We start from the raw sequence: 13,155 nt of genomic DNA on the forward strand, positions 1-13,155 counted from the left end.
CAGTTGTTCAAATGATGCAAATGTGTTTTCTATATATAAATCCCTGAATGTTGTAATACCAAGAGTGGACCAGGATAGAAAACCTCTATCCATCAAGGAGGGGGGAAAGACAGGATTAGCCGCAATTGGGGCTAATAAAGAAAATGATTTTAAACCAAAATGTCTCCTAAACTGATTCCAGATCCTGAGTGTTGATTTAACAATAGTCTTTTTTGTGTATAGAGTAGAGGAGAAGTTTAAAGGTGCATGTGCAAGAGCTGTCAGTGACGCAGGGATAGAAGAGGAGGTTTCCAGCTTCAGCCACCCAGGTAATAAAGGGGAATTCTCAAACCGAGCCCAAAACTGTAAAACTCTGAAGTTGGTTGCCCAATAGTAAAACCTAAAATTAGGCAGGGCCAGGCCTCCTTGAGGTTTAGGTCTCTGCAATAACTTCCTACCTAGCCTAGGAACTTTACCGTTCCAGATGAATTTTGATACCAGGCTGTCAATTTTACGAAAAAATGATTGTGTAAGAAAAATTGGTAAACATTGAAAAAGGTATGAGAGTTTTGGTAGGGAGTTCATTTTGACCGAGTTAACTCGTGCAGATACAGACAGAGGTAATAATGACCATCGTTCAAAATCTTCTTGTAGTTTGGTCAATAGAGGGGAACATTTTGATTTAAATAAGTCCTCAAATTTATTTGAAAAAAAAATGCCAAGGTATGTGAAACCGAGTGGGGCGATTTTAAAAGGCAAAGTGTGTAAAGGGTAGTTACGGGCTTCTGCATTTATAGGGAACAGCTCGCTTTTGTCCAGATTAAGTTTATAGCAAGATATTTTACCAAATGAGTTAAGTGTGTCAAGGGTAGCTGGAGTGGTGGTTGATAAATTAGAAACATATAAGAGCAAATCATCTGCGTACATAGAAGTCTTCTGTTCAACACCGAATCTACTAATCCCAGTTATGCGAGGGTTCGATCTGAGAGCAATGGCCAATGGTTCGATTGCAATGGCAAATAGTAATGGGCTCAAGTTGCAGCCTTGACGAGTGGAGCGAAAAAGGGGAAAGTATTCAGAATAGGTGTGGTTGGTTCTGACTGAGGCTGTGGGGGATGTATAAAGTAATTTCACCCAGCTAATAAAAGTTCTACCCAAGCCGAACTTCTCCAGAGTGTGGAAAAGGTAGCCCCACTCGACCCGGTCGAAGGCCTTCTCGGCGTCGAGCGAGATCACAGCTTCTGACATTGATGAAGTGGAGGGGTTATACATGACATTTAGAAGACGCCTAATATTGGAAAATGAGTATCTGTTTTGTATAAAACCGGTCTGGTCAGGGGAGATGATAGAGGGTAAAACAGGTTCTAAACGCATAGCTAATAATTTAGAGAGAAGTTTCAGGTCTACTGACAATAAACTTATAGGGCGGTAGCTCCCACATAAAAGAGGGTCCTTGTTTTTTTTCAGGATTAAAGAAATTGAGGCCTGAGTAAGTGTGTGTGGCAATTTGAGATGTTGAAATGACTCATTATACATATCCATAAGGGTTGGGGCCAGTTTATCAAAGAATTTGCTATAGAATTCAATAGGATAGCCATCAGGGCCTGGGCATTTACCTGCCTGCATGGCATGAGCGGCTCTCCCAAGTTCCTCTATAGTGATAGGCTCATCTAGTTTCTTAGCCAAGTCAGAATCAACCGTGGGAATGTCAAGTGGGTCAAAGAAAGTGTTAAAGGTAGAGGGATCATTAGGTTGCTCAGCAGTATAAAGTGAGGTATAAAATTGCTTAAATTGATCATTAATTTGTTGCGGATCTGTGGTTATACCTGTCGGAATTTGGATTTGTGGGATCAAATGTGACGCCGATATCTGTCTTAATTGGTGAGCTAGTAGTTTGTTTGTTTTGTCTCCGTATTCATAGTAACTGCTTCTAGATTTCAATAACAGTTCTTCAGTTTGGGTGGTAGAAAGAAGATCATATTTTGCTTGTAACAAGATATATATAAGTCTGGCGATGGAGTGACAGAGTACACTTTGTCGATCTGTGTGATCTGTGTAGTAAGATTTAGCAATCTCTTCCTCCTAGTTTTTGTTTCATGCGCACTATAAGAAATGATCTCTCCCCTCAGATATGCCTTCAATGTTTCCCACAGTAAAGAAGCCGAGATCCCTGGCGTCTTATTAGTGTCCATAAAAAAATCTATCTGCTTGGAAAGAAAGACAACAAAGTCTTCATTTGATAATAGGCCAGTATTCAGACACCAAGGTGGGCGGGTGTTGTCACATCCCTTAATTTGTAAATCCATTAAAACTGGGGCATGATCTGATATAACAATAGTATCATATGTACAGGATAGTACAGATTGAATGAGGCGATTATCAATCAGGAAATAATCAATACGTGTAAACGTATGGTGGACATGAGAAAAAAAAGAGTATGCTCTATCAGTTGGATTATGAAAACGCCAAGGATCTGAGAGTGAAAACTCATCCATGAAGGATTTGATGGTTTTAGAGGAATTTGAAGGTGTTGTAGTTTTGGTAGATGAGCGATCTAATGATGGATTAAGCCAACAATTAAAATCCCCCCCTACAATAAGATGGTGTGTGGACAAGTCAGGTATCGAGGAAAACACTGATCTAAAAAATCCATTATTATCCCAGTTGGGGCCATAAATATTAAGCATGATCACCGGGGTGCCATACAGTTTCCCAGTTACAAGCACAGATCTACCATTGGGGTCAGAGAAGACACCAGAACAAATGAAATTAACAGACTTATGAATTAGAATTGCCACACCTCTGGATCTGCTTTGAAATTATGAATGATACACTTGTCCCACCCATCTCCCCCGAAGCTTGGTATGATCAGGTGATTTAAGGTGAGTTTCCTGAAGGAAAGCAATATGAACTCCCAAATGCTGAAGATGCCCAAGTACTTTGCTACGTTTAATTGGTTGATTTATGCCTTTACAGTTCCAACTGGAAAACTTGACCACTCCTCCAATCTGTTGTGATACATTAGGAGGGATCATAGGCATGGTTTATAACATAAGTAGGTACATTGTAAAGGGTACATTGAGAAGGTGACCAAGCTATAGACAAGACAATACAAAACAAGAAACTAAAAAACTAAAAAACAAACAAACAAAAAAAACAACATCACTCAAACATAATAAACAAACCCATACCCATTACCCAACCCACCACTGCTGATGCGTCTTCCCAAACCAGACGCGCGCCTAACCCACTATTACTAGTAGACCTTAACCCACACCTTAATGATATCTGAAGGAACGATATCATACTAACGTTACCTAACTATAGCCTATATTGTCCGGTAGACATGAAACAGGCATAGCTCCTCCACTCTCCATTCAAAAATAAATGTTACGCTGGCCATGGAACAAGCCCTACAGTAGGCTAAGAGCCCTGTGATTCATCTAAGTGAACCTTTAAATCAGAACCTTTAAATCAGAACATAACAGCCAATGAGAGAATAGCCTAAGTTAAATAAATCAAAAGTTTCCTTCATTAACATAAATAGCATTTATACAGAAAGAGAAAAGTAAAGTAAAAAAGTTTCAACTCATTATTCAAAATGTTCTTGTCCATCAATTTGGAGCGTATAGCGTAGTTAGCACAGAGGAGGAGGAGAAGAAGAATGAGAGAGAATAAACCTGTAGAAGGAGAAATAGTATCTAGCTCAGTCCAGGCATCGTATTCACTGTTCTAGGATAAACTGTTCAGCCTCACCCAGCTCCTGGAAGGTGAAGATGTTGTTTCCCTGGGAGAGCTTGATTGTAGCTGGGTAGAGAAGAAAAGCCATAAACCCTTTGGTGCGGGCCTCATACATCACTTTATAGCAGGGCTTCCGACGTTTTGTTGTAGTCTCGCTGTAATCCGCAGCAAACTTCAGCTGGATGCCATCGACCTCCGGTAGCTTCTTCCGAGCCTCACCTAGCAGGCGGTCCCTGTCTGTGTAGCGGAGGCACTTGATGATTAGCGGGCGCACTTTGCCCGAGCCTAGGCTTGGTGGACGCCCAAAACGGTGGCTTCTCATCAGCTCTGGCGGTGCAGATTTGAAGATAGGGAACCATGTCAGGATATTCTCATTCAGGTAAGAAAGGGCATTTGAGCCTTCAGCTCCCTCTTTAAGATTGAAAATAATTAGGTTGTCCCTGCGTGATCTGTCTTCCATCTCGACTAGTTTAGCCTCGCATGTTTGTAGGCAGATGACTTTTCAACATTTGAAATGCGCTCCTGTGTGTTTTTAGTTTCTGAGCGAATATTTCTGATATCCTCCGTATGCCGTGACAAAGTCAAATGCATAGTGTCTAATCGTTTCTCAAGTCTATTGAAACGGGCTTCAGATTTATCATCAGCTTCTTTGAAATATCTTGCCATTGACGCTTCTATGACATTAGCCAAGGATGCATTCTCCTCGCCCAGTTCTTTGTGTAGCTGAGCTGTCATGTCTTTCTTAGCAGCCTCAGTTTGTCTCGTTTTTCGCATTTACTTAAGACAATCGAGTGAAAAAAAACATATGTAGGTTAGCCTATTTGCTTTGCATGAAAAAATAATAGCAATCTGCTTTCATACAGCCATAGAATTTCAAAAGTTTTAAGGAGAGTGGACGCCGAGTTTGTCTATGCTGCCATGTTACCGGTGGTGGGCGGGGCGACCAAAAAATCCATAGATTTCAAGAGGTCAATAAAATCCCTAGCCCTCAAGTCAGCCTCATTATCAACATGAAAATTAAAATCTCCAGTGATAATAATCCTATCATAATTGGGATGGATAATGGATAGGACTTACACCCATTATCAGTAGTTAAGGGTTAGGTTGCAGGTCATATTACCGGTAAATGCCATATTAGGACGTAGAACATATATAAAACAAAGACCTTACATGTTCTCAAAATACCTGAACATTTAGACAGCGATTCATATCCCCAAAAATGAGAACATGGTTGAGGGGAAGAATCAACAAACAAGATGGAAGCTTTGGCTCCCAGAAGGTGAGTCTGACATAAAGAAACAATGAAACTATTCAGCTGTAGAGCCACATAAAGTACCTCAACACCACTGCAATGCCCCCCAAAAATAAAAAAATATCTGACACTAAGTGGTTATGGGTGAGAGAGAGGCATCTATTATGAAAATACAGGCAGGAGCTGGTCTCAGTCAGATGAACAGATCGTGTGCATGTGGTGCAATGAACCTCCAGTGGATACAGCCCAAATGAATGTTTTTTTTTTTTTTCTCCAGCAGTTAAGATAGTCCTGTTGTCCTTATTCTCACCCGATCCTGGATGTAAAATGATATCAGAAGAACACCAGTCCATTCCAATGTCCACAGTTTCCCAAAATGCTACAAAAACAAATAACACCCCCCCCCCCAAAAAAAAAACCAAGGACGAGGAGTAGATATGTTAATATTACACTCAAAAAGCTGTCCAGCAACACCCCAAACGTGCGTTCTCAGTTCTCGGTCTCTCCTCAAGTGCCCGTCTCCTCAGCAGAAGGACACAATGAGGATTATTACCATTTTGGTGGTTGCTGGGGGGGGGGGGGATTGAGGTTTTTGGTTTGCCTCCCTCAACCATCACCACACTACGTTCTCTCCTCAAAGAACCACTTATGGTGGGGGGAGTCAGAGCAGGGCCGTAGAGCAGGTGCAGGGCTGCCGTTGTCAGTCTTGTCGACCGCCTGGACACACTTCTGGGTCATGACGTGGTAGAGCGTGCCGTTCTGAGCAACACAGAAGCACAGACAACGTTCGACGGTGAGAAAGACTGTACGGTAGAGCAAGAAGAGCAAGACGCGTTCTAAAACCGAAGTGTGCTGGTTGGTTGTCATCCCATCCCTGATCTGATCAGATCTGGGCCATCAGGGAAATACCCAGAGGGTTGAAAATAGAAATGGGATGACGAGAGCTGACAAGTGACAACATTACTACACTCTTTGGTGAAGCAGAATGTTTATTCCAAACTACAGCATATCATTCTATACCGCAGAGCATTACAAAATGCTCATGTTTGAATACGGAATAAGGATCAAGATATTCTCACAGCCTTCTGAAAGCTCTCTCTCGCTCGTTTTGTTACACTCTATACTCTATTTTACACACTATAGTCATTGTATCTTGAGGATTATAACTTGAATACCTAACGAGCTTTGTTCATCAGTCTTGCCCCATCAGAATCGAAAATATGTGACAGGTTTTGATTAATAGGTCCCCATCTCGGCCATTGTGAAAGCTCGCAATCGAGCCAAACAAGTCTTGTTGTGAACAAATTCGTTTTTCCGGTTTTTGGCATAGGACGACAAACTAAGCGATGAAGAACCCACTCGATATCATATCCAACAGTTTTACATTCACTAAATACCTACATTTAGTTAGCAAAGTCGGGTGGGGGGTATTATTCGTATTATTGTGGCAGTGTGTGTAGCCACGCCCACTCCAGCTGTATTTAAGTAGCCACCTGGACCTGTTGACAAATTTACAAGATGGATGCGGATGCTCTAGCTAATGCTATAAACCGAATTTATGAAGCCGCTAGAAATATCGACAGTGGGCAATTAATGAACTCCTTCATATTGGACTATACATAACGCAGGGCTCTCAAGTCTCACGCATTGGGCGTGAGACACACGCATTTCAACCCGTTCACACGCTCACACGCCACACCTTGTATTTCTCACGCAGAGAAATTACCTGGGGCGCCCACCAAGTTGCGCAGAATGCCACGCACCAGCTAATCAAATAAAAATATATAGCTACCGAACAGCCAATCAGAAAATAATAGCATTGCTGTATCCGGGTAAAATGTTGATATCCCCGCTACAACAAACAACGTTCTGATTCCAACGACACGGGCTGACTGGAGCTATTGATTCAGATGCTCGCTACACAGAAGAGGACAGATTATTTGAATTGATCATTCACATCTCGAAGTGGCTACAGACCGGTCGACGTGGGAGAAGACTATATCCTATGAGTACAGTAAGTCATCTCATCATTGATTTCCGTTGCTGGGGAATATATGTGTCCAGGCAGCTGGTATGTTAACTAACAGTTTGACCAGAGTATGTGAACTAGCCTAGCTAACCGGTTGAATCCCTGCCAGTGTTGGGCAGTAACGAGTTACTACAAAAGCACAGCCAATGTTTCCCATTAATTATCTAGACTGTGGCGGCCTGCCAGTCTAATTGGTCCCGCCACAGTTTCATAATGAACCGAAAATACTTTTACACATCTCATAATTTCCGCGCGAGTTTCTCGTTACCACGATAACGCGCGCTGAGAGAGAGCCTGACTGAGGTAACTGACTCACTCACGATACTGTGAGCTTTGAGATGCAGTAGCGGAGTAGTAGCCTATACTGGAACCAGAGGCAGGCAAACCTCTTCTTCAACACTGCATAATACTTTTATAACAATACCCATAATAATCATTTGGAATATTTTTTGTTTTTCCTTTCCCACCCCTGGCACAACCTCTCCATTGTGAAAACCTTTGGCCTACTAGGCTATTTCCTTATATTTTATGCATAGTATTAATTATTGCATTTGTCTATTTCAAAGATGTCAGGGAAAAGGGGATTAAGTGGAGCAGCCACCTATAGGTGTTCCTTTCAGAAGGAGTGGTCAACTCGATGGCCATTCATCACCATGGGAACCACCAGCTCCTTCTACTGGTGCTCAGTCTGCAGACAAGAAAGCTCCTGTGCCCATCAAGGCGTGAGGGACATAAGCAGGCATGTGGAAGGCAAGGGACATCAAGCCAAAGAACGTCCCCCCCGCCGCCGCCAAAATCTCACTCTGAACTCTGTTCAAAACTTGAGAGCCCTGCATTATGTATAGTCCAATATTAAGGAGTTCATTAATTGCCCACTGTCGACATTTCTGCCTGCTTATGAAATTCTGTTGATAGCATTAGCGAGAGCTTCAGCCTCCATCTTGTAAACTTGTCAACAAACAGCTCCACACGCACATGGCTCCTTACATACAGCTGGGGTGGGCGTGGCTACACACACTGCCACACTAATACCCCCCCACCCGACTTTGCTAACTAAATGTAGGTATTTAATGAATGTAAAACTGTTGGATATGATATCGAGTGGGTTCTTCATCGCTTCAATTTTGGTCCTATGCCAAAAACCGGAAAACCATTTTTTTCACAACAAGACTTGTTTGGCTCGATTGCGAGCTTTCACAATTGCCGAGATGCGGACCTTTTAATGAAACCGTGTCACATATAACTATTTCTGAGGCGCCCTTTTGCCATTGTGCTAATTAAAAGCTAGACATTATTATGAAGCGGATGTAAATTCAAAGGATGGATTCATTTGAACCTTCAGTACCTGTTCTGTTTGTTGCTTGATTTTTTTCAGAGAGGCAGGTTCCAATGAGTATTAGTGAAGCAATAACAAAAACCACCCACAATCCAGAGATCTGAAAAAACAAACAATCAATGTTCGGGTTAATACGATCAATACATTTAACATCAAAAGCTAAAGCAAAGCAAATTAATCATGAAATAATACTTACAGATGAGTAATTCTTGATCTCATAAATAGTCAATTGTTCATCAAGGGTGAGGTCACTCTTGTTCATGCAGGGAAGCTTTGCTTGGTCTGGAGGAGGGTTATATCTGCAGCACAGGTACCAATCCCCATCGATCAGCACAGACGCCACCCAAAGCAATGGTGCACATAGTACCGTGCTAAGGTATGCAACTATAGAACAGCAACATTTATAGAACAGCAACGTTTACAGCCCGTCTGCGTTTCAGCCTTTCGGCCTCCATTGGGCGTCTGTATTTCAGCCACTTGGTCTCCATTCTCCACCTGATCTTGAGCCCCTTGGTCTCCATTCTCCACCTGATCTTGAGCCCCTTGGCAACAATCTTTACAGCATTATTTTAACTCTTTACTGTAAAGTATAATCGCAGATATGATGCTGATAAGTAATGGCAAAAGCATGTAGCAAACACACACGTATGAGCCTGATGTACAAGTGCATCTCAGATCTATTTGAAAAACAGAGTGGTAAATAAAGAGGAATATGATGTAAAAATAAGGCAATTTGCTAGTCTTTTGCTAATTCTGATCTTTTGTTAAGTAAGTCTGGTATCATTTCGGTAAGAGCTTTCTTCATGTTGACTGGGTCCCCTTATTGATGAACTACTATCAAAATGTGAATATTCCAAGGTCATTAACTAAAGTCTTGTCAGCCTTTCTGTCCCCAGATGCACAGCGGGGTTCAAAATATGCAAATTAAAATATTTGATATTAGAGGAACCTGTGGGTGATGACCTGAAGAATAAAAGAAAAGAGAAGATGTTGTGTATTGCAATGATGGCAAAATAGAGGGTAACATTAGGTCAAACTATTTGCCTAATAAAATGATAGTTCACTATTTATGACACAAATCATAATAATACATTAGAATCATTGTAATGTAAAGGTGCACGATACAATTCAAGCTTTCTTATGGTGGAAATGACTGTTTATTCAGTAGCGATCAAGGAATGATCAGTAGCAATATTTAATTTATGATTACAAACACTGTTTTGGTCCAAAAAAGCACAAGTCTCAATATTGATGGGGGTATGTGTAAGACATACAGTATATTGATGGTATGTATAAGTTATCATCTTCGTTATCATAGATCAACAACAAAGCTTGGTGTAGTTGCCCCCACATTCTGGCTTTCAGCTGCCTTTCAATAGGGCTGGTGAATTGTTATGGAGGAATATTGAATTGGGAGTTGTTTTTTGAAAAAAGATTTAATTGCAGCAGCAACTGGTAATTTGACTTGACTGCACCTTGGACTCAAGTCTCCTACCAAATAAACTAATCTGAAACATGTTGGTCTTCATTGTCTATCGATCGCTCTATCTAACATGTAGGTGAATAAATGAATGATAAGTGTGTCGAGGCCTTGACCACTCACTGACCAGCCAAAACTCCACTGTGTATCTACAGTGTTCTGTGGCTCGTGTTCATTATTCAACTTGGATATACGGCAGGAGGCAAAATTGTATTTTCTGATGTATCATCACCAGTGTATCAAATACAGCATGAATTGTGATGACAATGATCATTAGGTGAATTTGCTCTTAACTGACTGATGTGGTAAAACACAAGTCAAATGAAATACATAAGATAATGGCTCACTTTGATTAAACCAACAAAAAAATCTTCTGTTTTATAATGTAAGATAAGTAAGTGATTCAAATAAACCAACTAATCTGTCTGTGAAATGAATCTTTATAATATTACACAGACATTAATGAAAAATGTACAATGTACTTAAAGGGTTGGTTCAGGATCTTCCAACTTAAATAGTTAAACTTCTGTAAGATAAGAAGCCAGATTGTATCACCCACATCAGCATACAATAGGACTGAGTCTTTACATTCCTGCAACTGCTGTGTCCAAACAACTCTTCAGATAATTTAGTTTTATGTCATTTAACCAGTGTTCGAGTTATGTGGGAGCCAATGGGAGCTGAGCTCCCATAAGGAAGGTCTGAGCTCCCATGAAAGCAGTAAAATCATACATCTGTGGGGGTCGCTAATAATACATTACCACAACCATTATTTGATCAAAAATGTCTTTGACTGCCTGCACTTTACCACCAAGACACTATGGGGCGCAGTAGAATATTGTGCAACATCAGAATATGATCGTTGAGAGCTTGCGAACGTGAAAACACGATTATTGAGAAGAAAACATTCAGTAGCTAGCTATCATGCCGCCCAAAAAAAGGCCACTGCTGCCGACCGAGTCGACAAGCCTGGAAAGTTTCGGGTTTTCATCCAAGAAACCAAACTTGAATTCAGCTGCACCTGTTATGACACCTAACGTTGAAACTGTTGAAAGAGCAGAGCTCAAACAAAAGCAAGTGCTTCCGAAGAAAGTAGCAGAACTCACCTCCAGTATGTATAAGGAGACAGACTAGCTAGTTCGTTCAGGGCAGCCTATACTGACGCTAAAGAAAGGATACCGATACAGTCGGCCCTACTCACCAATCCGATCATTCATGTGCCCAGATTGTAAAGCACATTGCACAAGAGATGAAAAACAAATTAATTTCTAATGTCAAATCACTTGATTCCCGTAGACAGTAGCATAACATTAGATGAAAGCACAATCCATGGACGAGCATACATGATTATTTATGTCAGGTGCGATGTCACTGGAAATGGAGATGTGGACAATGTGTCGTGCTAACAGGGAAAGTGAATGGACTGTACAGCAAAAACAACAAAATGATTGGCCGAGATACCCGTGACTATCGTTTATAGCTGTTGTTTCATGTGGTGCTGTTGATGTGGTGAAATGAGTAGCCTATGGCTAATTAAAACTTCTAAGTCCCATCGCTCTGTGGGCATGATTTGCGCGCGTGCATGAGAACATTTCGCACTGTTATTTTGGAGACCCCCACAAAGCTCAGCTTATTACTCGAACCCTGCATTTAACCTTTATTTTAGCAGGGTGTCCCATTGAGATCAATCACGGTCTCTTTTACAAGGGAGACATATTTGAGGTTGTCAAAATATGTTTTAAATTGTCAGAACGGCACCAGAACAACGAGCTGTACTGTACTCTAGATCAGTGGTCTTCAACCGGGGGTCCGCGACCCCTAGGGGGTCCGCAGAGGTACTGCAGGGGGTCCGCCAATTTCTGTCATAATAATTGACAACTTTCACCAAAATAATCAGTGAGAATTAAAATATATAACAAAAATGATATTGAGTAAGGTACAAGCATTAATAGGCAATAATAAGCTACTTCTGACAAAAACAATTTACAAAATAAATGATGCCCATGATTCTAGAGTCTAACATAACGTCAGCTGGAAAAAAAACACACCTGTCTAGCAAGCTAGGTGTTGGCTAAAACGCTGCAGTTCGGTCTTCATTGCGAAATTAACGTTAATTAATAACTAGCATAACGTTACTAATTTAGTTACTAGTTTGATAATAACAAACCCGCCTCTTTGCTTCTCTATGCGCCGCTATAGGAGAGGAACACAACGCGCTCCATTACCATTCCGAGGTCAGATGGCTTTCCCGTGGATCAGTATTGGCGCGCGTCTTTGAATTACGCACAGCTATCCTCGAGATTCTGGTTGGCCAAAACCGCGCGGAGCTGGCTGCGCATTTCAATGCGCCCTCGCCTGATGTGAAATGCGCAATTGTTGATCACTTGGAGGCACTCGAAAGTCAATTTGAGAAGTACTTTTCTGAGACTGAGTCTTGGAGAAAGCACAAGACATGGATACGGTTATCATTCAAAGACAATGCATCCGACGGCTCAAACCTGACAGCCGCTGAGGAAGATCAGCTGATAGACAGTACACACAAGAATGTGTACGAGTCACAGCCCCTCACCCAGTTCTGGATCCATTGCCAGAAATACTTCCCCCAACTGACAGCAAAGGCCATGGTGAGCCTCTTGCCTTTTGCAACAACTTATCTTTGTGAAAGAGGATTCTCCTCCCTCACCTACCTGAAGAGCAAATACAGTTCCAGACTGCAGCCTGAGGATGACATGATGCTCTGCCTGACAACCTCCACCCAGGAGGTAGGCATACCTTGCTTCCTGAAGCTAAAAGTTTCATTGTTGAAAAATAATAATAATAGAAAATATAAGCCTCATCAAGAACAACAACAACAACAAAAACAATAATAATAATAATAATAATAATACTAACCAATCATAATTATGCATGAACGTTTTATCAATCATAAACACATATAGGCTAATAACCCAGTATATAAATAGGTTAATATGGTGAAATAAAAGGTGAATGAAGTAAATATAAAAGTTATTATAGGCTTATATATATATATATATATATATATATATATATATATATATATATATATTACATGTGGGGGTCCCTGTTCTGTTTGTCTCTCATCCAAGGGGTCCTTGGGTTGAAAAAGGTTGAAGACCCCTGCTCTAGATTGTTCCAGATTGATTGATCCCATCTTAATGTGAGCTAAATGATAGCACACACAGTCGTTACAGTTACCAGGACAACCAGGAACCAATTAAACTTTTACTGCAGAATCACATCTGCAGACAAGAGTACCACCTTGTGGCCAAACCCTGACATAACATCAGCATGAAGAGGGATTGTGGTATACTTTATCT

General features: G+C 41.1%; 1 protein-coding gene and 1 pseudogene across 2 annotated transcripts in view; both read right to left on the reverse strand.

Moving 5' to 3' along the window:
* LOC308164114 (NLR family CARD domain-containing protein 3-like) overlaps positions 1–13,155 on the reverse strand; it is a 141,191-nt pseudogene that overhangs the window by 13,338 nt on the left and 114,698 nt on the right. The gene's annotated exons all lie outside the window — the stretch shown is intronic.
* The window catches only part of LOC308163483 (EF-hand calcium-binding domain-containing protein 4B-like), a gene marked incomplete at both ends in the record, with an annotated part of 26,927 nt that continues 19,365 nt past the window's right edge, over positions 5,594–13,155 (reverse strand). The window contains one exon of the mRNA XM_080537665.1: positions 5,594–5,731. Within this exon, the coding sequence (XP_080393791.1) occupies positions 5,594–5,731 (138 nt within the window). The remainder of the gene's footprint in view (positions 5,732–13,155) is intronic.

Source organism: Nansenia antarctica, assembly GCF_963989245.1.
Source record: "Nansenia antarctica genome assembly, chromosome: 8".
Classification (NCBI taxonomy): domain Eukaryota; kingdom Metazoa; phylum Chordata; class Actinopteri; order Argentiniformes; family Microstomatidae; genus Nansenia; species Nansenia antarctica.